The following is a 27,973-nucleotide window of genomic DNA, read 5'->3' on the forward strand; positions in this document are numbered from 1 at the left end:
TTTATTCATGCTTTATTTTGTTTTTTGTTCAATCCTAGATGGGTTGTGACTTAAAGTTTAATTGCTTTGTAGAAACACTGAGATTTAGTCTAAGTTCATTGTGTTCTTCAAGGTGTTTTTGAAAATGCACAATTTTTTCCCTCTAAATGTTTAACTAACTTGAAGTGTTTTGTCAAGAAGATTATTTGTGATATGTACATTTTCAGAATGTGCTTGTTCTATTTTGGGCCGAATTAAAATAAAGAAAACATTCGAAGATGTTGTAGTCGTATTTTTAAGTTATCATGCCATGATTTTACCCGTCCGGCCCACATGGAAATAGATTTTCCTCCATGCGGCCCCTGAGCTAAAATTAGTTTGACACCTCTGGTTTGGGTTAAGATGTTTGTAATGGGGAAAGACGTTAATGTGTCTTGTTTTCATGTTTGCATTTAAGATAGTTGACATTTAGCATGATAGCTGTTAACTGGCGATTAGTGATGTTAAGTGCCTAAGATGGTAGTTATTGATTAGCAGTGCGATGAGGGCTTTCTGCTGGTGAGTGATTAGCACTACAGTTAGAGCCACCTATCGCTAGGTAGAAATGAGCAGTTTCACCAACATTTTTATGTGAAACCATATTACTAACTGTCTGGTGTTTTACAGGATTCATGGAAGTTTATTGTCATAGCAGCACACGATACACATGAGATGGCACACAATTTAGTAGCACGTGAACAATAGGATTGGTCCTGGTGGAGATCTACACTCTTAGTGCTTTTCTTGTTTGTTCAGAGTAATTATTTTAGTTTCTAAATGTTTTTTAGTAAAACAACTAAGTGAGTTGAACAATATTTGTGTTTCTTATAGTATTTAAAATGTTTTATTTTTTTCTTCGATGTATGCCATGTTTCTGGTTTTAACAACAGCCATGGAAAATGTCTTTGCATGTGCTTGTATTTATATATTTTTAATTTTTAAAGAGTAGTTGTTGATTATTTGATGTTAGATAATTTTGCCAACCATTGTTTTAAAACAAGATTAAAATGCCTTTGTTTTGAAAAACAACTGCTGTGGAGCAGGAAACGGAAGTTGCTGACTTGCAGCGCATGCGCAAATGTACTTCAAGCGGAACAAAAAGACGAAGACCGCATGCTATGGTTGTTCGGAGATTCTTCGAATTCACGATCTTAAAGTCATATGATTCACAGCAAATATAGCAACAAATATCTCAATTGGTATTTTCCAAAGCCATGAAACGTGCATTGAGTTTGGAGCGATATCTGAAGTGAAGATTGAAGACGTGATAGAAGATGGACGACTACTGCTATGCTAAGATGGCGACGTCCGCTAAAAGAGAACATGAAAGAGAATCAGCGCCACCAACTTCCAGCAAATCACCAACGGAGATAAAGACGAAAGATGAAGGTGAGTGACTTGAGATCCGTAATTTGAAAGCTATTTGAATTTCAAGCCCTTAAAATAGAAATTAGCCGACTTTGTTGAAGAATGTAAAGGAAATTGTGATGTATCATGTTGTATGCTTGCATGTTCGAAATAAACTCAACTCAAAAGAGCCGCCATGATTGTTAGCTTGAAGAAGGCAGTGGAGTTCACATCAGAGGAGATGAAAGAATGCAAAAGTCAAATGAAGAAAGTGGAAGAGCAAAACATCCCTTGGGGTGCTGGAGCCTATCTCAGCTGCATTCGGGCGGAAGGCGGGGTACACCCTGGACAAGTCGCCACCTCATCACAGGGCCAACACAGATAGACAGACAACATTCACACTCACATTCACACACTAGGGCCCATTTAGTGTTGCCGATCAACCTATCCCCAGGTGCATGTCTTTGGAGGTGGGAGGAAGCCGGAGGGAACCCGCGCAGTCACGGGGAGAACATGCAAACTCCACACAGAAAGATCCCGAGCGCAGGATCGAACCCAGGACCTTTGTATTGTGAGGCAGACGCACTAACCCCTCTAACAGTACCCTATTTTTGGCAAACGCCACTTTTAAAATATTTAGCTCGCATTACTAAGCTAAGTTATTGATGGAGTCCATCAAGTTATTGGATGGATGTTAGAGTGGACATAACAGCCACTATCTCTAAGTCATCCTCCATCTTGTAAACACTGTAGCAGCTAGTGAAAGATTAAAATGATGTTGTTGCGCCAGGATTTGATTTTGAGCATTTTTTAATTGTATTTCCTAGTTCTTAGTAGGGCTGAGTTAGGGCTGGACAAGTATTCCCATTTTAATCTCAATTTCAATTAAGACATGTCACGATCTTAAAAACGGCCCGCAGAACTTGCATGCAAATTCTTGAGCTTGTAACGGTTAAAGGGATGAGTGAGCGTATGATTGAAAAAAAGACCATGTCTACTAGAATGTGCTACTTTTTATTTGACACAGTGCTAGTATGTCTAATCGGTAATCACTGAACGCAACAAAAAAGTAAGACCACATGATTTTGGCTTCAACGTAACTTCGGAATTGGCCACTAAAACAGAATCTGCTGGTAAACACAGAATTTCACGGAAATTGACATACATGTGAGTGAAATAGGATAGGATAGGTCTTTATTGTCATTGCACAAGTACAACAAAACTTTGTTTTCAGCACAAACCCGTTTAAGATTAGACATACAAACAGTGTACAAGGCTACAGAACAGGAACACTGATGGGTCGCCACAAGGCGCCCGGTAAAAGATGGGGAAAAAGGTAAAACGCTGGGGAAGGTTGAGTACAAAAAATACAATCTAGCCTGGGCTCCTGAGAGGGTGTGGCGCATTATGAAGCCTAAAATAGCACAACGGAGACCCCCGGACTGTTGAACAACTTAAGCTGTACATCAAGTAAGAATGGGAAAGAATTCCACCTGAGAAGCTTCAAAAATGTGTCTCCTCAGTTCCCAAACGTTTACTGAGTGTTGTTAAAAGGAAAGGCCATGTAACACAGTGGTGAACATGCCCTTTCCCAACTACTTTGACACGTGTTGCAGCCATGAAATTCTAAGTTAATTATTATTTGCAAAAAAAAAATAAAGTTTATGAGTTTGAACATCAAATATCTTGTCTTTGTAGTGCATTCAACTGAATATGGGTTGAAAAGGATTTGCAAATCATTGTATTCCGTTTATATTTACATCTAACACAATTTCCCAACTCATATGGAAACGGGGTTTGTATTTCAATATTGTCTTTTTCCCCACTGTTAGTTTGTAGTATCCTAATGTCCATCGAAGCAGATGTTTTCTACTTTCTGTGATTCTGGCTGAACTTTTCTGAGCCTATGACAAGTCATGTAAACATTGATCCATCATTCTGGCAAGGCACTAAATAAATGGCCATGAAACACTACACACTAGGGTTGTTCCAATATTAATAATTTAGTACCTGTACTAAATGTATAGATACTTTTCCAAATAAAGGGAACTACGAAAAATGTCAATATTGGCTTTATTTTAACATAAAATCTTACACTACATTAAACACTCACAGTCAAAGAACAATTTTACAAGGTTAAAATATAAATTAAAAGGCATTAAACAAATTGGGCTTTTCTTGTTGCACACTCAGAACAATTTACAATTTATTTTCCATATTACATATAGTCTGCTATAATCAAGGATTAGATTAGAATATGAATTAAGTTTGACTGAGATATCAAATTATTCATGATTTATGGTTGCCACTCCTGGTCTGTGCTTTAAGAAAAATACAATTATTAATTAAGTACTAAAAACGAAACTATGGATAAATGTACACAGATAAGCCATGTAGCAGGTAAAAGACATTTATTAAAGACAAAACACGAATTGTAGGAATTTGTTACAAAATGTAGTCATTTCACTTGCATTAGTTGACTGCTAATTGGGCAGTTTTAACTGCGCTAATATTTGGCATCAAGTTCTACGTATCTACATGTGCACAGCAGGGGAGCTGGTTAACTTATGAGAGTAGTATGTGTGTTTGTGAGAATGTCAACGTGTTGTCTGAGTGACGTCAGTGAGTGAGCGGGCGAGTAAGGAGAGGTAGTGGTAGCATGTGCAGGAGTGTTAATAGCATGGTGGATGTCCAGTTGTGCCCTGTGGAAATAATAAATAAAGTGAGCAAATTGTACCTAATCGACGGCCTCGTCCTTCCGACCAAAGAGCGGAGCTTTATGGACCCAGTGTTACCCCCGACAAAACATGGGCCCTGGAGGGAACGTCTCCCTTGCGCTCCTCGACCACGGTCTGGGAGCCCACAGACAGGAAAGGTGTAAAGCAACCCTTGCAGAGCGGCTTCCTGTTTAAAGTGTCACCTTTATTGTTAGTTTAGAAGCCCAAATACCTCCATATTGCACTTCACGCACCCTCTTTATTAACCAGTAGAATTGTCCTTTGTTGCCTTTCTTCCTCTCCACCATGTTATTGCTTGTATGCACTTTGTGTGTGCGTTTTGACACACTCAACATCATGCGCCTCGGCTCTGTTGTCACCGCTGCACGGCAGCATTCAGGTGAAAGAACGGTACCGGTACTTTTCAAAGGTGGTATAGTACCGATTTCAATTGATAGTAGCACGATACTTTATTAGTAGCAGTATACTGTACAACCCTACTACACACACACATACAGTACATAGAAGAAAGTGTGTTTTTGTTGTTTGTGTCTTGCAGACGTCCAGCAGCTGATCGGTAATCCAGAAGAAGTTTCCCCTCAGTTAGGGGGGAGCTCCACTTTGAAGCAGGAGACTCCACAACCACCCTGCATTAAAAAGGAAGAGGAGGAACTCTGCATCACTCAGGAGGGAGAGTGTCTTCTAGGACGAGAGGAAGCTGATTACACCAAGTTTCCACTGAGTATTCTCTCTGTGAAGACTGAAGATGATGAAGAGAAACCACAAGCAGACAACCTCTTAGCTCTACTATCAGATAGTGAGGCTGAAGACGAGGTTGAAGAACCTTTGAGCAGCGATACAGACTGTGAAGGTGATATGAGGACTCACACTGACAACAAACACTCTGAATGCTCTACAAAGAAGAGAGGTAAAACATGTTTGAGCTGCTCAGTTTGTGCTAAAAGCTTTTCTGTTAAGAGGTATTTGACTGAACACATGAGAACACACACAGGTGCAAAACCATTTAATTGTTCAGTTTGTGGCAAAAGCTTTTCTCAAAATAGCCAGTTGACTCGACACATGAGAACACACACAGGAGAAAAGCCATTTAATTGTTCAGTTTGTGGCAAAAGCTTTTCTATTAAGAGGAATTTGACTCAACACATGACAACACACACAGGAGAAAATTCATTTAATTGTTCGGTTTGTGACAAAAGCTTTTCTCGAAATAGCTCTTTGACTGAACACATGAGAACACACACAGGTGAAAAACCATTTATTTGTTCAGTTTGTGGCAAAAGTTTTTCTCAAAATAGCCATTTGGCTCAACACATGAGAACACACACCGGTGAAAAACCATTTATGTGTTCAGTTTGTGGCAAAAGTTTTTCTCAAAATTTCCATTTGACTCAACACATGAGAACACACACAGGTGAAAAAATATTTAAATGTTTAGTTTGTGGCAAAAGATTTTCTCAAAATTGCCGTTTAAATCTACACATGAGAACACACACAGGTGAAAAACCATTACACTGTTCAGTTTGTGGCAAAATATTTTATCGAAATTTGTCTTTGACTCGACACATGAGAACACACACAGGTGAAAAACCATTTAACTGTTTGATTTGTGGTGAAAACTTTTCTATTAAGAGCCGTTTGACTGAACACATGAGAACACACACAGGTGAAAAACCATTTAGTTGTTCAGTGTGCTGTAAAAGGTTTCCACGTAATGCAGACGCAGTAAAACACATAAGAACACACAAAGGAAAATAACCAATTAGCTGTTTAGTTTGTGGTATGTTGCTCATATGTGGTGACATCCACCCTACCCAGGACCTCCTCACTGCTTCTTTCACAAATATCTGAGCTATTCATACGAACTTGGATTATTTGGAGCATAATCTTATTTACTCATGACTCCATGTCTTTTCTGTATCTGAAACCTTCCTTTGTCAAGTTTGTGCATGCTCAAAAACCTGCACTACATCCTTTTTCACGGCAACGTTGAGATGTATCAAAACTGACGTTGATGCATAAGTGATGCTGGGTAACTGTTTTTATAAAAAACTGCCAACTTTTACTCCTCAGACTGATTGATGTGCAAATCAGAGACATATGAACAATTAACACCAAACACCCAACCCTCACCTTCCTCGACATTCGGGCATAACAGGTTCAATCCTTCCTGCGAGATGAGTTTGCGAAGTGTAAAATTCAGCTGCATTTTTTAATTCAACAAACTGCTGTTCTAATTGTGTCCACTGGATGTCGCAATAGCAATTCTGTTAGGCGAGCAAATAGTTTATACCGGGGCGAGCAAGTGTACCAAGTAAGAGGTACACGGTAAAGCGGGGCTGTGACTCCTCCCCCTCCACCCAACGTAAAAGAGGAGTAAAATAAGCAATCAGTAACCCCACTTAAAATGCAGCATGAGACACTGCACACTGATATAGTTCTGTGAAAATGATTGTCTTCTGTGCAAATGTAAAGAAAGTGAACAGTGTGTGATTTACTGCAATACTGTCAGTCTTTTAACTTTTTATTTGTGCTTTGTTGAAATTGTTCACACATTGCACTGCTTTTATTTTTCTATCAATACACATTATGTCTAGAAGACAGGAAGTAACTCAACACTCTTGAATAGTTTCTACCTCAGTTTGTATGGTTTGTTGAGTTAGCACAGGATTAATATGTGGAAATGACAAATGAGGTAGTTGATACATAGAATAGTTTTTATTCATGCTTTAGTTTGTTTTTTGTTCAATCCTAGATGGGTTGTGACTTAAAGTGTAATTGCTTTGTAGAAACACTGAGATTAAGTCTAAATTCATTGTGTTCTTCAAGGTGTTTTTGAAAATACACAATTTTTTCCCTCTAAATGTTTCACTAACTTGAAGTGTTTTGTCAAGAGGATTATTTGTGATATGTACATTTTCAGAATGTGCTTGTTCTATTTTGGGCCGAACTAAAATAAAGAAAACAATCTGAAGTTGTTATAGTCGTATTTTTAAGTTATCATGCCATGATTTTACCCGTCCGGCCCACGTGGAAATAGATTTTCCTCCATGCGGCCCCTGAGCTAAAATTAGTTTGACACCTCTGGTTTGGGTTAAGATGTTTGTAATGGGGAAAGACGTTAATGTGTCTTGTTTTCATGTTTGCATTTAAGATAGTTGACATTTAGCATGATAGCTGTTAACTGGCGATTAGTGATGTTAAGTGCCTAAGATGGTAGTTATTGATTAGCAGTGTGATGAGGGCTTTCTGCTGGTGAGTGATTAGCACTACAGTTAGAGCCACCTATCGCTAGGTTGAAATGAGCAGTTTCACCAACATTTGTATGTGAAACCATATTACTAACTGTCTGGTGTTTTACAGGATTCATGGAAGTTTATTGTCATACCAGCACACGATACACATGAGATGGCACACAATTTAGTAGCACGTGAACAATAGGATTGGTCCTGGTGGAGATCTACACTCTTAGGGCTTTTCTTGTTTGTTCAGAGTAATTATTTTAGTTTCTAAATGTTTTTAACTAAAACAACTAAGTAATTTGAAAAATATTTGTGTTTCTTGTAGTATTTAAAATGTTTGATTTTTTTCTTCGATGTATGCCATGTTTCTGGTTTTAACAACAGCCATGGAAAATGTCTTTGCATGTGCTTGTATTTATATATTTTTAATTTTTAAAGAGTAGTTGTCGATTATTTGATGTTAGATAACTTTGCCAACCATTGTTTTAAAACAAGATTAAAATGCCTTTGTTTTGAAAAACAACTGCTGTGGAGCAGGAAACGGAAGTTGCTGACTTGCAGCGCATGCGCAAATGTACTTCAAGCGGAACAAAAAGACGAAGACCGCATGCTATGGTTGTTCGGAGATTCTTCGAATTCACGATCTTAAAGTCATATGATTCACAGCAAATATAGCAACAAATATCTCAATTGGTATTTTCCAAAGCCACGAAACGTGCATTGAGTTTGGAGCGATATCTGAAGTGAAGATTGAAGACGTGATAGAAGATGGACGACTACTGCTATGCTAAGATGGCGACGTCCGCTAAAAGAGAACATGAAAGAGAATCAGCGCCACCAACTTCCAGCAAATCACCAACGGAGATAAAGACGAAAGATGAAGGTGAGTGACTTGAAATCCGTAATTTGAAAGCTATTTGAATTTCAAGCCCTTAAAATAGAAATTAGCCGACTTTGTTGAAGAATGTAAAGGAAATTGGATGTATCATGTTGTATGCTTGCATGTTCGAAATAAACTCAAACTCAACTCAAAAGAGCCGCCATGATTGTTAGCTTGAAGAAGGCAGTGGAGTTCACATCAGAGGAGATGAATGAATGAATGCAAAAGTCAAATGAAGAAAGTTTCCTACCGCTTATTCCCTTGGGGTGCTGGAGCCTATCTCAGCTGCATTCGGGCGGAAGGCGGGGTACACCCTGGACAAGTCGCCCTCTCATCACAGGGCCAACACAGATAGACAGACAACATTCACACTCACATTCACACACTAGGGACCATTTAGTGTTGCCAATCAACCTATCCCCAGGTGCATGTCTTTGGAGGTGGGAGGAAGCCGGAGTACCCGGAGGGAACCCACGCAGTCACGGGGAGAACATGCAAACTCCACACAGAAAGATCCCGAGCGCAGGATCGAACCCAGGACCTTTGTTTTGTGAGGCGGACGCACTAACCCCTCTAACAGTTCCCTATTTTTGGCAAACGCCACATTTAAAATATTTAGCTCGCATTACTAAGCTAAGTTATTCATGGAGTCTATTAAGTTGTTGGATGGATGTTAGAGTGGACATAACAGCCACTATCTCTAAGTCATCCTCCATCTTGTAAACACTGTAGCAGCAAGTGAAAGATTAAAATGATGTTGTTGAGCCAGGATTTGATTTTGAGCATTTTTGAATTGTATTTCCTAGTTCTTAGTAGGGCTGAGTTAGGGCTGGACAAGTATTCCCATTTTAATCTCAATTTCAATTAAGACATGTCACGATCATAAAAATGGCCCGCAGAACTTGCATGCAAATTCTTGAGCCTGTAACGGTTAAAGGGATGAGTGAGCGTATGATTGAAAAAAAGACCATGTCTACTAGAATGTGCTACTTTTTATTTGACACAGTGCTAGTATGTCTAATCGGTAATCACTGAACGCAACAAAAAAGTAAGACCACATGACTTTGGCTTCAACGTAACTTCGGAATTGGCCACTAAAACAGAATCTGCTGGTAAACGCAGAATTTCACGGAAATTGACATACATGTGAGTGAAATAGGATAGGATAGGTCTTTATTGTCATTGCACAAGTACAACGAAACTTTGTTTTCAGCACAAACCCGTTTAAGATTAGACAAACAAACAGTGTACAAGGCTACAGAACAGGAACACTGATGGGTCGCCACAAGGCGCCCGGTAAAAGATGGGGAAAAAGGTAAAACGCTGGGGAAGGATGAGTAAAAAAATACAATCTAGACCGGGCTCCTGAGAGGGTGTGGCACATTATCAGAAGCAGAATCAGAATCGTTTTATTGCCACTGTTTGAGAACGGGCTCACAAACTAGGAATTTTTCTTGGTGCAAACATGCGACATAAAACACATATAACACATATTTGGTATAAAAAAGAGCTGTGATTGAGCTATCAGATAGACGTAGAAGGAATTCAAGGAGCTACTGTTAGGAGTTATTGTTCATTTGCCTTATGGCCGAGGGGAAAAACTGTTCAGGTGGCGGGAGGTGTGGGTCTGGATGGAGCGTAGTCTCCTGCCTGAGGGGATAGGGGAGAATAGCGTGTGTCCAGGGTGAGAAGAGTCAGCTGTGATCCGACCCACACGGCTCCTGGTCCTGGAGGAGAACAAGTCCTGGAGGGATGGGAGCTTGCAGCCAATCACCTTCTCAGCAGCACGTACGATGCGCTGCAGTCTATTCTTATCCTGGACTGTGGCGCCGGGGAACCACACTGTAATGGAGGAGGTCAGAATGGACTCTATGATGGCTGAGTAAAACTGCACCAGCATCTCTGTCGGCACCTTAAGTTTCCTCAGCTGCCGCAGGAAGTACATCCTCTGCTGGGCCTTCTTGATGAGGGAGCTGATGGTCAGCTCCCACTTGAGGTCCTGGGTGATGGTGGTGCCCAAGAAACGGAAGGAGTCCACAATGGGGACGGGGGTGGGAGAGTCAATCAGGGTGAGGGGGGATGGTGGGGCTGTGACTTTCCTGAAGTCCATGATCATCTCCACTGTTTTCTGGGCGTTCAGCTCCAGGTTGTTGAGGCTGCACCAGGACGTCAGCCGGTCCACCTCTCTCCTGTAGGCAGACTCATCGCCATCCGAGATGAGCCCGATGAGGGTGGTGTCATCCGCAAACTTGAGCAGTTTTACGGATTGGTGACTGGAGGTGCAGCAGTTTGTATACAGGGAGAAGAGCCAGGGGGAGAGTACACAGCCCTGAGGAGTACCAGTGTTTGTGGTTCGACTGTCCGAGACAATCTACCCCAGCCGTACGTGCTGTCTTCGGTCTGTCAGGAAGTCATTAATCCAACTGCAGAGGGAGTTGGGAACGCTGAGCTGGTAGAGCTTGTCTCGTAGCAGTCCAGGGAGGATGGTGTTGAAGGCAGAGCTGAAGTCCACAAACAGGATCCTAGCGTAGGTTCCTGGGGAGTCCAGATGCTCCAGGATGAAGTGGAGGGCCAGGTTCACTGCATCATCCACAGACCTGTTGGCTCTGTAGGCGAACTGCAGTGGGTCCAGGAGGGGGGCGGTGATGTCCTTGAGGTGGGGCAGGACCAAGCGCTCAAAAGACTTCATGACCACAGACGTCAGCGCGACCGGCCTTGTAGTCATTTAGTCCTGTGATCCGTGCTTTCTTGGGGACAGGGACAATGGTAGAGGTCTTCAAGCAGGACGGCACGCGGCATAGCTCCAGAGAGGTGTTAAAAATGTCAGTGAAGACAGGAGCCAGCTGGTCCGCACAGTGTCTGAGAGTGGAGGGGGAGACACCATCCGGCCCGGGGGCTCTCCGCGTATTCAGCTTCCAAGAACTGCCGGCGTACATCCTCTTCTTTGATGGAGAGGGTCTTTACAGTCTTATGATGTTTTTGGAATCCTGTGATGTCATTGGAGTCCTTTGAGTCCTTTAACTCCTTTAATGATGTGCTGGCATTGGTGGGGAGGGTGATGGTGGGGGAGCATGGCTTTGATGAGCTGAAGGCCGTTCATGACGACAGTAATGGAAAGCCTAAAATACCACAACGGAGACCCCCGGACTGTTGAACAACTTAAGCTGTACATCAAGCAAGAATGGGAAAGAATTCCACCTGAGAAGCTTCAAAAATGTGTCTCCTCACTTCCCAAACGTTTACTGAGTGTTGTTAAAAGGAAAGGCCATGTAACACAGTGGTGAACATGTCCTTTCCCAACTACTTTGACACGTGTTGCAGCCATGAAATTCTAAGTTAATTATTATTTGCAAGAAAAAAATAAAGTTTATGAGTTTGAACATCAAATATCTTGTCTTTGTAGTGCATTCAACTGAATATGGGTTGAAAAGGATTTGCAAATCATTGTATTCCGTTTATATTTACATCTAACACAATTTCCCAACTCATATGGAAACGGGGTTTGTATTTCAATATTGTCTTTTTCCCCACTGTTAGTTTGTAGTATTCTAATGTCCATCGAAGCAGATGTTTTCTACTTTCTGTGATTCTGGCTGAACTTTTCTGAGCCTATGACAAGTCATGTAAACATTGATCCATCATTCTGGCAAGGCACTAAATGAATGGCCATGAAACACTACACACTAGGGTTGTTCCAATATTAATAATTTAGTACCTGTACTAAATGTATAGATACTTTTCCAAATAAAGGGAACTACGAAAAATGTCAATATTGGCTTTATTTTAACATAAAATCTTACACTACATTAAACACTCACAGTCAAAGAACAATTTTACAAGGTTAAAATATAAATTAAAAGGCATTAAACACATTGGGCTTTTCTTGTTGCACACTCAGAACAATTTACAATTTATTTTCCATATTACATATAGGCTGCTATAATCAAGGATTAGATTAGAATATGAATTAAGTTTGACTGAGATATCAAATTATTCATGATTTATGGTTGCCACTCCTGGTCTGTGCTTTAAGAAAAATACAATTATTAATTAAGTACTAAAAACGAAACTATGGATAAATGTACACAGATAAGCCATGTAGCAGGTAAAACACATTTATTAAAGACAAAACACAAATTGTAGGAATTTGTTACAAAATGTAGTCATTTCACTTGCATTAGTTGACTGCTAATTGGGCAGTTTTAACTGCGCTAATATTTGGCATCAAGTTCTACGTATCTACATGTGCACAGCAGGGGAGCTGGTTAACTTATGAGAGTAGTATGTGTGTTTGTGAGAATGTCAACGTGTTGTCTGAGTGACGTCAGTGAGTGAGCGGGCGAGTAAGGAGAGGTAGTGGTAGCATGTGCAGGAGTGTTAATAGCATGGTGGATGTCCAGTTGTGCCCTGTGGAAATAATAAATAAAGTGAGCAAATTGTACCTAATCGACGGCCTCGTCCTTCCGACCAAAGAGCGGAGCTTTATGGACCCAGTGTTACCCCCGACAAAACATGGGCCCTGGAGGGAACGTCTCCCCTGCGCTCCTCGACCACGGTCTGGGAGCCCACAGACAGGAAAGGTGTAAAGCAACCCTTGCAGAGCGGCTTCCTGTTTAAAGTGTCACCTTTATTGTTAGTTTAGAAGCCCAAATACCTCCATATTGCACTTCACACACCCTCTTTATTAACCAGTAGAATTGTCCTTTGTTGCCTTTCTTCCTCTCCACCATGTTATTGCTTGTATGCACTTTGTGTGTGCGTTTTGACACACTCAACATCATGCGCCTCGGCTCTGTTGTCACCGCTGCACGGCAGCATTCAGGTGAAAGAACGGTACCGGTACTTTTCAAAGGTGGTATAGTACCGATTTCAATTGATAGTAGCACGATACTTTATTAGTAGCAGTATACTGTACAACCCTACTACACACACATACAGTACATAGAAGAAAGTGTGTTTTTGTTGTTTGTGTCTTGCAGACGTCCAGCAGCTGATCGGTAATCCAGAAGAAGTTTCCCCTCAGTTAGGGGGGAGCTCCACTTTGAAGCAGGAGACTCCACAACCACCCTGCATTAAAAAGGAAGAGGAGGAACTCTGCATCACTCAGGAGGGAGAGTGTCTTCTAGGACGAGAGGAAGCTGATTACACCAAGTTTCCACTGAGTATTTTCTCTGTGAAGACTGAAGATGATGAAGAGAAACCACAAGTAGACAACCTCTTAGCTCTACTATCAGATAGTGAGGCTGAAGACGAGGTTGAAGAACGTTTGAGCAGCGATACAGACTGTGAAGGGGATATGAGGACTCACACTGACAACAAACACTCTGAATGCTCTACAAAGAAGAGAGGTAAAAAATGTTTGAGCTGCTCAGTTTGTGCTAAAAGCTTTTCTGTTAAGAGGTATTTGACTGAACACATGAGAACACACACAGGTGCAAAACCATTTAATTGTTCAGTTTGTGGCAAAAGCTTTTCTCAAAATAGCCAGTTGACTCGACACATGAGAACACACACAGGAGAAAAGCCATTTAATTGTTCAGTTTGTGGCAAAAGCTTTTCTATTAAGAGGAATTTGACTCAACACATGACAACACACACAGGAGAAAATTCATTTAATTGTTCGGTTTGTGACAAAAGCTTTTCTCGAAATAGCTCTTTGACTGAACACATGAGAACACACACAGGTGAAAAACCATTTATTTGTTCAGTTTGTGGCAAAAGTTTTTCTCAAAATAGCCATTTGGCTCAACACATGAGAACACACACCGGTGAAAAACCATTTATGTGTTCAGTTTGTGGCAAAAGCTTTTCTCAAAACAGCCATTTGGCTCAACACATGAGAACACACACAGGTGAAAAACCATTTATGTGTTCAGTTTGTGGCAAAAGTTTTTCTCAAAATTTCCATTTGACTCAACACATGAGAACACACACAGGTGAAAAAATATTTAAATGTTTAGTTTGTGGCAAAAGATTTTCTCAAAATTGCCGTTTAAATCTACACATGAGAACACACACAGGTGAAAAACCATTACACTGTTCAGTTTGTGGCAAAATATTTTATCGAAATTTGTCTTTGACTCGACACATGAGAACACACACAGGTGAAAAACCATTTAACTGTTTGATTTGTGGTGAAAACTTTTCTATTAAGAGCCGTTTGACTGAACACATGAGAACACACACAGGTGAAAAACCATTTAGTTGTTCAGTGTGCTGTAAAAGGTTTCCACGTAATGCAGACGCAGTAAAACACATAAGAACACACAAAGGAAAATAACCAATTAGCTGTTTAGTTTGTGGTATGTTGCTCATATGTGGCGACATCCACCCTACCCAGGACCTCCTCACTGCTTCTTTCACAAATATCTGAGCTATTCATACAAACTTGGATTATTTGGAGCATAATCTTATCTACTCATGACTCCATGTCTTTTCTGTATCTGAAACCTTCCTTTGTCAAGTTTGTGCATGCTCAAAAACCTGCACTACATCCTTTTTCACGGCAACGTTGAGATGTATCAAAACTGACGTTGATGCATAAGTGATGCTGGGTAACTGTTTTTATAAAAAACTGCCAACTTTTACTCCTCAGACTGATTGATGTGCAAATCAGAGACATATGAACAAATAACACCAAACACCCAACCCCCACCTTCCTCGACATTCGGGCATAACAGGTTCAATCCGGCCCGCCAGATGAGTTTGCGAAGTGTAAAATTCAGCTGCATTTTTTAATTCAACAAACTGCTGTTCTAATTGTGTCCACTGGATGTCGCAGTAGCAATTCTGTTAGGCAAGCAAATAGTTTATACCGGGGCGAGCAAGTGTACCAAGTAAGAGGTACACGGTAAAGCGGGGCTGTGACTCCTCCCCCTCCACCCAACAGGAGTAAAATAAGCAATCAGTAACCCCACTTAAAATGCAGCATGAGACACTGCACACTGATATAGTTCTGTGAAAATGATTGTCTTCTGTGCAAATGTAAAGAAAGTGAACAGTGTGTGATTTACTGCAATACTGTCAGTCTTTTAACTTTTTATTTGTGCTTTGTTGAAATTGTTCACACATTGCACTGCTTTTATTTTTCTATCAATACACATTATGTCTAGAAGACAGGAAGTAACTCAACACTCTTGAATAGTTTCTACCTCAGTTTGTATGGTTTGTTGAGTTAGCACAGGATTAATATGTGGAAATGACAAATGAGGTAGTTGATACATAGAATAGTTTTTATTCATGCTTTAGTTTGTTTTTTGTTCAATCCTAGATGGGTTGTGACTTAAAGTTTAATTGCTTTGTAGAAACACTGAGATTAAGTCTAAGTTCATTGTGTTCTTCAAGGTGTTTTTGAAAATGCACCATTTTCTTCCTCTAAATGTTTAACTAACTTGAAGTGTTTTGTCAAGAGGATTATTTGTGATATGTACATTTTAAGAATGTGCTTGTTATATTTTGGGCCGAACTAAAATAAAGAAAACAATCTGAAGTTGTTATAGTCGTATTTTTAAGTTATCATGCCATGATTTTACCCGTCCGGCCCACGTGGAAATAGATTTTCCTCCATGCGGCCCCTGAGCTAAAATGAGTTTGACACCCCTGGTTTGGGTTAAGATGTTTGTAATGGGGAAAGACGTTAATGTGTCTTGTTTTCATGTTTGCATTTAAGATAGTTGACATTTAGCATGATAGCTGTTAACTGGCGATTAGTGATGTTAAGTGCCTAAGATGGTAGTTATTGATTAGCAGTGCGATGAGGGCTTTCTGCTGGTGAGTGATTAGCACTACAGTTAGAGCCACCTATCGCTAGGTAGAAATGAGCAGTTTCACCAACATTTGTATGTGAAACCATATTACTAACTGTCTGGTGTTTTACAGGATTCATGGAAGTTTATTGTCATACCAACACACGATACACATGAGATGGCACACAATTTAGTAGCATGTGAACAATAGGATTGGTCCTGGTGGAGATCTACACTCTTAGTGCTTTTCTTGTTTGTTCAGAGTAATTATTTTAGTTTCTAAATGTTTTTTAGTAAAACAACTAAGTGAGTTGAACAATATTTGTGTTTCTTGTAGTATTTAAAATGTTTTATTTTTTTCTTCGATGTATGCCATGTTTCTGGTTTTAACAACAGCCATGGAAAATGTCTTTGCATGTGCTTGTATTTATATATTTTTAATTTTTAAAGAGTAGTTGTTGATTATTTGATGTTAGATAATTTTGCCAACCATTGTTTTAAAACAAGATTAAAATGCCTTTGTTTTGAAAAACAACTGCTGTGGAGCAGGAAACGGAAGTTGCTGACTTGCAGCGCATGCGCAAATGTACTTCAAGCGGAACAAAAAGACGAAGACCGCATGCTATGGTTGTTCGGAGATTCTTCGAATTCACGATCTTAAAGTCATATGATTCACAGCAAATATAGCAACAAATATCTCAATTGGTATTTTCCAAAGCCACGAAACGTGCATTGAGTTTGGAGCGATATCTGAAGTGAAGATTGAAGACGTGATAGAAGATGGACGACTACTGCTATGCTAAGATGGCGACGTCCGCTAAAAGAGAACATGAAAGAGAATCAGCGCCACCAACTTCCAGCAAATCACCAACGGAGATAAAGACGAAAGATGAAGGTGAGTGACTTGAAGTTTTGTCGTTTGAAAACTATTTCAAGCCCTTAAAATCGAAATTAGCCGACCTTGTTGAAGAATGTAAAGGAAATTGTGATGTATCATGTTGTATGCTTGCATGTTCGAAATAAACTCAACTCAAAAGAGCCGCCATGATTGTTAGCTTGAAGAAGGCAGTGGAGTTCACATCAGAGGAGATGAAAGAATGCAAAAGTCAAATGAAGAAAGTGGAAGAGCAAAACATCCATCCATCCATTTTCTACCGCTTATTCCCTTGGGGTGCTGGAGCCTATCTCAGCTGCATTCGGGCGGAAGGCGGGGTACACCCTGGACAAGTCGCCCTCTCATCACAGGGCCAACACAGATAGACAGACAACATTCACACTCACATTCACACACTAGGGACCATTTAGTGTTGCCAATCAACCTATCCCCAGGTGCATGTCTTTGGAGGTGGGAGGAAGCCGGAGTACCCGGAGTGAACCCACGCAGTCACGGGGAGAACATGCAAACTCCACACAGAAAGATCCCGAGCGCAGGATCGAACCCAGGACCTTTGTTTTGTGAGGCGGACGCACTAACCCCTCTAACAGTTCCCTATTTTTGGCAAACGCCACATTTAAAATATTTAGCTCGCATTACTAAGCTAAGTTATTCATGGAGTCTATTAAGTTGTTGGATGGATGTTAGAGTGGACATAACAGCCACTATCTCTAAGTCATCCTCCATCTTGTAAACACTGTAGCAGCAAGTGAAAGATTAAAATGATGTTGTTGAGCCAGGATTTGATTTTGAGCATTTTTGAATTGTATTTCCTAGTTCTTAGTAGGGCTGAGTTAGGGCTGGACAAGTATTCCCATTTTAATCTCAATTTCAATTAAGACATGTCACGATCATAAAAATGGCCCGCAGAACTTGCATGCAAATTCTTGAGCCTGTAACGGTTAAAGGGATGAGTGAGCGTATGATTGAAAAAAAGACCATGTCTACTAGAATGTGCTACTTTTTATTTGACACAGTGCTAGTATGTCTAATCGGTAATCACTGAACGCAACAAAAAAGTAAGACCACATGACTTTGGCTTCAACGTAACTTCGGAATTGGCCACTAAAACAGAATCTGCTGGTAAACGCAGAATTTCACGGAAATTGACATACATGTGAGTGAAATAGGATAGGATAGGTCTTTATTGTCATTGCACAAGTACAACGAAACTTTGTTTTCAGCACAAACCCGTTTAAGATTAGACAAACAAACAGTGTACAAGGCTACAGAACAGGAACACTGATGGGTCGCCACAAGGCGCCCGGTAAAAGATGGGGAAAAAGGTAAAACGCTGGGGAAGGATGAGTAAAAAAATACAATCTAGACCGGGCTCCTGAGAGGGTGTGGCACATTATCAGAAGCAGAATCAGAATTGTTTTATTGCCACTGTTTGAGAACGGGTTCACAAACTAGGAATTTTTCTTGGTGCAAACGTGCGACATAAAACACATATAACACATATTTGGTATAAAAAAGAGCTGTGACTGAGCTATCAGATAGACGTAGAAGGAATTCAAGGAATTCAAGGAGCTACTGTTAGGAGTTATTGTTCATTTGCCTTATGGCCGAGGGGAAAAAACTGTTCAGGTGGCGGGAGGTGTGGGTCTGGATGGAGCGTAGTCTCCTGCCTGAGGGGAGAGGGGAGAATAGCGTGTGTCCAGGGTGAGAAGAGTCAGCTGTGATCCGACCCACACGCGTCCTGGTCCTGGAGGAGAACAAGTCCTGGAGGGATGGGAGCTTGCAGCCAATCACCTTCTCAGCAGCACGTACGATGCGCTGCCGTCTATTCTTATCCTGGACTGTGGCGCCGGGGAACCACACTGTAATGGAGGAGGTCAGAATGGACTCTATGATGGCTGAGTAAAACTGCACCAGCATCTCGGTCGGCACCTTAAGTTTCCTCAGCTGCCGCAGGAAGTACATCCTCTGCTGGGCCTTCTTGATGAGGGAGCTGATGGTCAGCTCCCACTTGAGGTCCTGGGTGATGGTGGTGCCCAAGAAACGGAAGGAGTCCACAATGGGGACGGGGGTGGGAGAGTCAATCAGGGTGAGGGGGGATGGTGGGGCTGTGACTTTCCTGAAGTCCATGATCATCTCCACTGTTTTCTGGGCGTTCAGCTCCAGGTTGTTGAGGCTGCACCAGGACGTCAGCCGGTCCACCTCTCTCCTGTAGGCAGACTCATCGCCATTCGAGATGAGCCCGATGAGGGTGGTGTCATCCGCAAACTTGAGCAGTTTTACGGATTGGTGACTGGAGGTGCAGCAGTTTGTATACAGGGAGAAGAGCCAGGGGGAGAGTACACAGCCCTGAGGAGTACCAGTGTTTGTGGTTCGACTGTCCGAGACAATCTTCCCCAGCCGTACGTGCTGTCTTCGGTCTGTCAGGAAGTCATTAATCCAACTGCAGAGGGAGTTGGGAACGCTGAGCTGGTAGAGCTTGTCTCGTAGCAGTCCAGGGAGGATGGTGTTGAAGGCAGAGCTGAAGTCCACAAACAGGATCCTAGCGTAGGTTCCTGGGGAGTCCAGATGCTCCAGGATGAAGTGGAGGGCCAGGTTCACTGCATCATCCACAGACCTGTTGGCTCTGTAGGCGAACTGCAGTGGGTCCAGGAGGGGGGCGGTGATGTCCTTGAGGTGGGGCAGGACCAAGCGCTCAAAAGACTTCATGACCACAGACGTCAGCGCGACCGGCCTTGTAGTCATTTAGTCCTGTGATCCGTGCTTTCTTGGGGACAGGGACAATGGTAGAGGTCTTAAAGCAGGACGGCACGCGGCATAGCTCCAGAGAGGTGTTAAAAATGTCAGTGAAGACAGGAGCCAGCTGGTCCGCACAGTGTCTGAGAGTGGAGGGGGAGACACCATCCGGCCCGGGGGCTCTCCGCGTATTCAGCTTCCAAGAACTGCCGGCGTACATCCTCTTCTTTGATGGAGAGGGTCTTTACAGTCTTATGATGTTTTTGGAATCCTGTGATGTCATTGGAGTCCTTTGAGTCCTTTAACTCCTTTAATGATGTGCTGGCATTGGTGGGGAGGGTGATGGTGGGGGAGCATGGCTTTGATGAGCTGAAGGCCGTTCATGACGACAGTAATGGAAAGCCTAAAATACCACAATGGAGACCCCCGGACTGTTGAACAACTTAAGCTGTACATCAAGCAAGAATGGGAAAAAATTCCACCTGAGAAGCTTCAAAAATGTGTCTCCTCAGTTCTCAAACGTTTACTGAGTGTTGTTAAAAGGAAAGGCCATGTAACACAGTGGTGAACATGTCCTTTCCCAACTACTTTGACACGTGTTGCAGCCATGAAATTCTATGTTAATTATTATTTGCAAGAAAAAAATAAAGTTTATGAGTTTGAACATCAAATATCTTGTCTTTGTAGTGCATTCAACTGAATATGGGTTGAAAAGGATTTGCAAATCATTGTATTCCATTTATATTTACATCTAACACAATTTCCCAACTCATATGGAAACGGGGTTTGTATTTCAATATTGTCTTTTTCCCCACTGTTAGTTTGTAGTATCCTAATGTCCATCGAAGCAGATGTTTTCTACTTTCTGTGATTCTGGCTGAACTTTTCTGAGCCTATGACAAGTCATGTAAACATTGATCCATCATTCTGGCAAGGCACTAAATAAATGGCCATGAACACTACACACTAGGGTTGTTCCAATATTAATAATTTAGTACCTGTACTAAATGTATAGATACTTTTCCAAATAAAGGGAACTACGAAAAATGTCAATATTGGCTTTATTTTAACATAAAATCTTACACTACATTAAACACTCACAGTCAAAGAACAATTTTACAAGGTTAAAATATAAATTAAAAGGCATTAAACACATTGGGCTTTTCTTGTTGCACACTCAGAACAATTTACAATTTATTTTCCATATTACATATAGTCTGCTATAATCAAGGATTAGATTAGAATATGAATTAAGTTTGACTGAGATATCAAATGATTCATGATTTATGGTTGCCACTCCTGGTCTGTGCTTTAAGAAAAATACAATTATTAATTAAGTACTAAAAACGAAACTATGGATAAATGTACACAGATAAGCCATGTAGCAGGTAAAACACATTTATTAAAGACAAAACACAAATTGTAGGAATTTGTTACAAAATGTAGTCATTTCACTTGCATTAGTTGACTGCTAATTGGGCAGTTTTAACTGCGCTAATATTTGGCATCAAGTTCCACGTATCTACATGTGCACAGCAGGGGAGCTGGTTAACTTATGAGAGTAGTATGTGTGTTTGTGAGAATGTCAACGTGTTGTCTGAGTGACGTCAGTGAGTGAGTGGGGAAGGCGTGTTTTAAAGCAGCTGTTGTGAGAGTAGTGTATGTGTGTGTGCTCCTTTAAGAGTGGCAGTATGTGGGGTGAGTGACGTGAGTGAGTGAGTGAGTGGGCGAGTAAGGAGAGGTAGTGGTAGCATGTGCAGGAGTGTTAATAGCATGGTGGATGTCCGGTTGTGCCCTGTGGAAATAATAAATAAAGTGAGCAAGTTGTAACTAATCGACGGCCTCGTCCTTCCGACCAAAGAGCGGAGCTTTATGGACCCAGTGTTACCCCCGACAAAACATGGGCCTTGGAGGGAACGTCTCCCCTGCGCTCCTCGACCACGGTCTGGGAGCCCACAAACAGGAAAGGTGTAAAGCAACCCTTGCAGAGCGGCGGCTTCCTGTTTAAAGTGTCACCTTTATTGTTAGTTTAGAAGCCCAAATACCTCCATATTGCACTTCACGCACCCTCTTTATTAACCAGTAGAATTGTCCTTTGTTGCCTTTCTTCCTCTCCACCATGTTATTGCTTGTATGCACTTTGTGTGTGCGTTTGACACACTCAACATCATGCGCCTCGGCTCTGTAGTCACCGCCACACAGCGGCATTCAGATGAAAGAACGGTTCCGGTACTTTTCAAAGGTGGTATAGTAAGGCTGAAACGTCGACGTAGTCGACGTCATCGGTTACGTAAATACGTCGACGCCGTTTTTGTGCGTCGGCGCGTCGCATATTTACGTCACACTTCCGTCATGGCGGAGCGCAAAGCAGACTGTGCGAGCGAGGGGGAAAAAAATCACGCCAAAAGTGGTCAAAAGTGTGGGAGTATTTCAATACACGGCCTAATAATGTTGTTGTATGCACACTGTGTCGAGCGTGAATGGCCTATCATAGCAGCACAACGGCTATGAACGAACATTTGAAAAGAAAACCATCAACTAGTCAATCGTCCGCGCGAGTATACGTTGTCATCATTACACAAAAACATGAATGTGTCATTTGTATCTGCTAGGGGTGTAACGGTACGTGTTTTGTATTGAACCGTTTCGGTACGGGGCTTTCGGTTCGGTACGGGGGTGTACCGAACGAGTTTCTAAGCTAAAGCTAACTTTAGCTGCTACAGTGTTAACAAGCTGCTTCGCTCCTTCTGCGGCTGCCTCTGTCTCAGCACGCAACATTGTCCCACCCACACAACCATCTGATTGGTACACACAAAGCGTTATACAAAGCGTTATCAGCCAATCAGCAGTGCATATTCAAAACGTTACCAGCCAATCAGCAGTGCGTATTCAGAGCGCATGTAGTCAGCGCTTCAGCGTGGAGCAGATAGGTGTTTAGCAGGTGAGCATCAGGCAGCAGACTCTCCCCAAATGATAATAAACATCTCCCAGTCAACTACTAGTAACATCACTATGAGCTAGGGATGGGCGATACCACACTTTTAGGATTCGATACGATACCGATACTTTATCTTGCCTTTTCATCGATACCGATACCATTAATTTCTTATTGGCAATTTTTGTCAGTCAAAAATATTATTACTATTGTTATTATTTAAGACAAATACAGACCATTTATACCACATTTATTATGGTCAATATATAATAAAAGTAAAATTAAAATAACATAAATGATAAATAAATGATAAATGGGTTATACTTGTATAGCGCTTTTCTACCTTCAAGGTACTCAAAGCGCTTTGACAGTATTTCCACATTCACCCATTCACACACACATTCACACACTGATGGAGGGAGCTGCCATGCAAGGCGCTAACCAGCACCCATCAGGAGCAAAGGGTGAAGTGTCTTGCCCAAGGACACAACAGACGTAACTAGGATGGTAGAAGGCGGGGATTGAACCCCAGTAACCAGCAACACTCCGATTGCTGGCACAGCCACTCTACCAACTTCGCCACGCTGTATTATATATAATAATAATTATATATTATATATAATAATAATTAGATATTAGGGCTTTCCAATTAACTGTCAAATCCGAATCGCAAGAAGCTGCAGTTATTTTTTAAAGTTTGTGATATAATTAGCAATTAATGAAATATGGTATAGGCTAATGTTTTCGAAATGTAAGAAATGATGTTACAGATTAAAACCAAAATCACATTCAATCATATATTTCAAGATTTTCTTGGAAAAAAATAAAACTGTAATGCAAAGATGAAGAATCTCCATATTGTATCTCTTTCTTATCTTGTTTTAAATACTCAAGCAATTTTCAACTAACAGTAAATTCCCCTGTGTGGAAATTATTTGAATTTAGGATAATCATTTAAACAAAAATATTCAGTAAACATTACTAAAAAAAAAAAAACAATGCCTGTTTTAAGTCAACAATTGGACAACACTGGATATGCCTGGCTGCATCGCTGTCGGCTGGCTGTGTGTGTGTTGCACGTTGACGACGCTCATTCGCTGTCTCCTGTCACGTGACTGGGCCAGCTCTATACTCTGCCAGGTACAGGGGTGTCCCAGCACATAGTAAGTTAAGTAAGTCATCAAAAACATCTGAAAGTGATGCTTGCACCCCCCACACGCCGTTTTTTGGTTTATATCGATACTTTTTTCAGAAAAGTGATGCCAAATGAATAGCGTGTGAGTATCGATATATCGATACCACAGGATCGATACGCACATCCCTACTATGAGCCCGTTGACCTTCTAGGAATATAAACTGGAGCTCAGCTCACTCGCAGTCCTGGCTTGAGGTGAAGGCTACCGGTAATTAGCTCTCAGTTCCAGCCACATCGACCCCTTCTGAGCGCCTATTTTCAGCTGCTGGGAATATTGTAAGCAAGAAAAGAACCAGAGCATGTAGACATGCTAACCTTTCTTCATTACAACTGTTAGTCACTCACTGGAATGAGTAGAATTGGTTATTGTGTACTGTGTTGGACTGGATGTTTATTTTGCACATTTTAAAAGCAATGTTTACAGTGCTCCAGAATATTTAGATTGGCACTTTTTTGTATTGGATGTTTATCTTTATTTTTGCACATTTTAGCAAATAAGCAATACTTTCACTTTTGTTGAAATGTTTACACTGTTGTTACAGAATATTTCGTTTTGCACTTTTTTGTATTGGATGTTTATCTTTATTTTTGCACATTTTAAAGCAAAATAAGCAATACTTTTACTTTTGAAATGCTTATACTGTTGCAGAATATTACGATTTGCACTGGATGTTTACTTTTATATTTGCACATTAAAAAGCAAATAAGCTACTTTTAATTTTGTTAAATGTTAAAAGTTTTAAATGTTTACATTGTTACAGAATATTTTGTCATGTTGTTGTCAATGTTGACTGAGTGGCCATACTTCCTTTTTTTTGTAAATAAAAGCCATGCCTTTTGAAAAAAATGGCCTACATTTATTTTTTCATCCTTATTTTGAATAAAAAAATAATCGGTAAAAGGAAAAATAATCAATAGATTAATCGAAAAAATAATCTATAGATTAATCGATAGAAAAATAATTGTTAGCTGCAGCCTTATGGTATAGTAAAGATTTCAATTGATGAGTAGCACAATACTTTATTAGTAGCAGTATACTGTACAACCCTACTACACACACATACAGTACATAGAAGAACGTGTGTTTTTGTTGTTTGTGTCTTGCAGGCGTCCAGCAGCTGATCGGTAATCCAGAAGAAGTTTCCCCTCAGTTAGGGGGGAGCTCCACTTTGAAGCAGGAGACTCCACAACCACCCTGCATTAAAAAGGAAGAGGAGGAACTCTGCATCACTCAGGAGGGAGAGTGTCTTCTAGGACGAGAGGAAGCTGATTACACCAAGTTTCCACTGAGTATTCTCTCTGTGAAGACTGAAGATGATGAAGAGAAACCACAAGCAGACAACCTCTTAGCTCCACTGTCAGATAGTGAGGCTGAAGACGAGGTTGAAGAACCTTTGAGCAGCGATACAGACTGTGAAGGTGATATGAGGACTCACACTGACAACAAACATTCTGAATGCTCTTCAAAGAAGAGATGTAAAAAATGTTTGAGCTGCTCAGTTTGTGCTAAAAGCTTTTCTGTTAAGAGGTATTTGACTGAACACATGAGAACACACACAGGGGAAAAACCATTTAATTGTTCAGTTTGTGGCAAAAGTTTTTCTCAAAATAGCCATTTGACTCGACACATGAGAACACACACAGGAGAAAAGCCATTTAATTGTTCAGTTTGTGGCGTATCCTTTTTTCAAAATAGCCATTTAACTCTACACATGAGAACACACCCAGGAGAAAAAACATTTAATTGTTCAGTTTGTGGCAAAAGCTTTTCTGTTAAGAGGAATTTGACTCAACACATGACAACACACACAGGAGAAAATTCATTTAATTGTTCAGTTTGTGACAAAAGCTTTTCTCGAAATAGCTCTTTGACTGAACACATGAGAACACACACAGGTGAAAAACCATTTATTTGTTCAGTTTGTGGCAAAAGTTTTTCTCGAAGTAGCCATGTGACTCAACACATGAGAACACACACAGATGAAAAACCATTTAATTGTTCAGTTTGTGGCAAAAGCTTTTCTCAAAATAGCCATTTGGCTCAACACATGAGAACACACACAGGTGAAAAACCATTTATGTGTTCAGTTTGTGGCGAAAGTTTTTCTCAAAATTGCCATTTGACTCAACACATGAGAACACACACAGGTGAAAAAATATTTAAATGTTTAGTTTGTGGCAAAAGTTTTTCTCAAAATTGCCGTTTGACTCTACACATGAGAACACACACAGGTGAAAAAACATGTAACTGTTCATTTTGTGGCAAAATCTTTTATCGAAATTTGTCTTTGACTCAACACATGAGAACACACACAGGTGAAAAACCATTTAACTGTTTGATTTGTGGTGAAAACTTTTCTATTAAGAGCCGTTTGACTGAACACATGAGAACACACACAGGTGAAAAACCATTTAGTTGTTCAGTGTGCTGTAAAAGGTTCACACGTAATGCAGACGCAGTAAAACACATGAGAACACACAAGGGAAAATAACCAATTAGCTGTTTAGTTTGTGGTATGTTGCTCATTTGTGCCGACATCCACCCTACCTAGGACCTCCTCACTGCTTCTTTCACAAATATCTGAGGTATTCATACAAACTTGGATTATTTGGATCATAATCTTATCTACTCATGACCCCATGTCTTCTCTGTATCTGAAACCTTCCTGAACAGTAAGATAGATGATGCTTCAAGTGCTTGGTTACTCCTTCTTCAGTCCAGGGACCTGGGGCCTCATGTGTCAAGTTTGTGCACGCTCAAAAACCTGCACTACACCCTTTTTCACTGCAAAGTTGAGATGTATCAAAACTGATGTTGACGCATAAGTGATGCTGGGTAACTGTTTGCATAACAAACTGCCAACTTTTACTCCTCAGACTGATTGATGTGCAAATCAGAGACATAAGAACAATGAACCCCCAACACCCACAACCCAACCCCCACCTCCCTCGACATTCGGGCATAACAGGTTCAATCCGGCCCGCGAGATGAGTTTGCAAAGTTTAAAATTCAGCTGCATTTTTTTAGAAAATAAACTGCTGTTCTAAATGTGTCCACTGGATGTCGCAATAACAATTCTTTTAGACAAGCAAATAGTTTATACCGGAGCGAGCAAGTATACCAAGCAAGAGGTACACGGTAAAGCGGGGCTGTGACTCCTCCCCCTCCACCCAACGTAAAACAGGAGTAAAATAAGCAATCAGTAACCCCACTTAAAATGCAGCATGAGACACTGCACACTGATATAGTTCTGTGAAAATGATTGTCTTCTGTGCAAATGTAAAGAAAGTGAACAGTGTGTGATTTACTGCAATACTGTCAGTCTTTTAACTTTTTATTTGTGCTTTGTTGAAATTGTTCACACATTGCACAGCTTTTATTTTTCTATCAATACACATTATGTCTAGAAGACAGGAAGTAACTCAACACTCTTGAATAGTTTCTACCTCAGTTTGTATGGTTTGTTGGGTTAGCACAGGATTAATATGTGGAAATGACAAATGAGGTAGTTGATACATAGAATAGTTTTTATTCATGCTTTATTTAGTTTTTTGTTCAATCCTAGATGGGTTGTGACTTAAAGTTTAATTGCTTTGTAGAAACACTGAGATTAAGTCTAAGTTCATTGTGTTCTTCAAGGTGTTTTTGAAAATGCACCATTTTCTTCCTCTAAATGTTTAACTAACTTGAAGTGTTTTGTCAAGAGGATTATTTGTGATATGTACATTGTCAGAATGTGCTTGTTCTATTTTGGGCCGAAGTAAAATAAAGAAAAAAATCTGAAATTGTCGTAGTCGTATTTTTAAGTTATCATGCCATGATTTTACCCGTCCCGCCCACGTGGAAATAGATTTTCCTCCATGCGGCCCCTGAGCTAAAATCAGTTTGACTCCCCTGGTTTGGGTTAAGATGTTTGTAACGGAGAAAGACGTTAATGTGTCTTATTTTCATGTTTGCATTTAAGATAGTTGACATTTAGCATGATAGCTGTTAACTGGCGATTAGTGATGTTAAGTGCCTAAGATGGTAGTTATTGATTAGCAGTGTGATGAGGGCTTTCTGCTGGTGAGTGATTAGCACTACAGTTAGAGCCACCTATCGCTAGGTAGAAATGAGCAGTTTCACCAACATTTTTATGTGAAACCATATTACTAACTGTCTGGTGTTTTACAGGATTCATGGAAGTTTATTGTCATACCAGCACACGATACACATGAGATGGCACACAATTTAGTAGCACGTGA

The 27,973-nt window shown here is 40.7% G+C and overlaps 3 protein-coding genes across 4 annotated transcripts in view; 2 read left to right on the top strand and 1 right to left on the bottom strand.

The window, feature by feature from the left end:
- The window catches only part of LOC133632464 (uncharacterized), a 508,815-nt gene that overhangs the window by 269,105 nt on the left and 211,737 nt on the right, over positions 1–27,973 (bottom strand). The gene's annotated exons all lie outside the window — the stretch shown is intronic.
- Positions 1–27,973, top strand: part of LOC133632484 (zinc finger protein OZF-like) — a 421,867-nt gene that overhangs the window by 67,440 nt on the left and 326,454 nt on the right. The gene's annotated exons all lie outside the window — the stretch shown is intronic.
- LOC133632497 (zinc finger protein OZF-like) lies at positions 13,141–27,395 on the top strand. Of its 2 annotated transcripts, none has more exons than XM_062024952.1 (2): positions 13,141–13,570; positions 24,836–27,395. In XM_062024952.1, the coding sequence occupies exons 1-2, from the start codon at positions 13,519–13,521 to the stop codon at positions 26,218–26,220; spliced, it is 1,437 nt and encodes a 478-aa protein (XP_061880936.1). In that variant the 5' UTR covers positions 13,141–13,518; the 3' UTR covers positions 26,221–27,395. The 2 variants fall into 2 exon arrangements, with proteins under 2 accessions (XP_061880936.1, XP_061880935.1); XM_062024951.1 differs by lacking the exon at positions 13,141–13,570 and adding an exon at positions 16,575–16,862.

This window comes from Entelurus aequoreus, linkage group LG17, assembly GCF_033978785.1.
Source record: "Entelurus aequoreus isolate RoL-2023_Sb linkage group LG17, RoL_Eaeq_v1.1, whole genome shotgun sequence".
NCBI classification, from domain to species: domain Eukaryota; kingdom Metazoa; phylum Chordata; class Actinopteri; order Syngnathiformes; family Syngnathidae; genus Entelurus; species Entelurus aequoreus.

Excerpts from the sequence above, each read along its gene's own strand:
- LOC133632497 (XM_062024951.1), top strand. The coding sequence starts at position 16,748 with ATGGACGACTACTGCTATGCTAAGATGGCGACGTCCGCTAAAAGAGAA. Across the intron at positions 16,863-24,835 it reads GATAAAGACGAAAGATGAAG|GCGTCCAGCAGCTGATCGGT; the intron begins GTGAGTGACTTG and ends TGTGTCTTGCAG.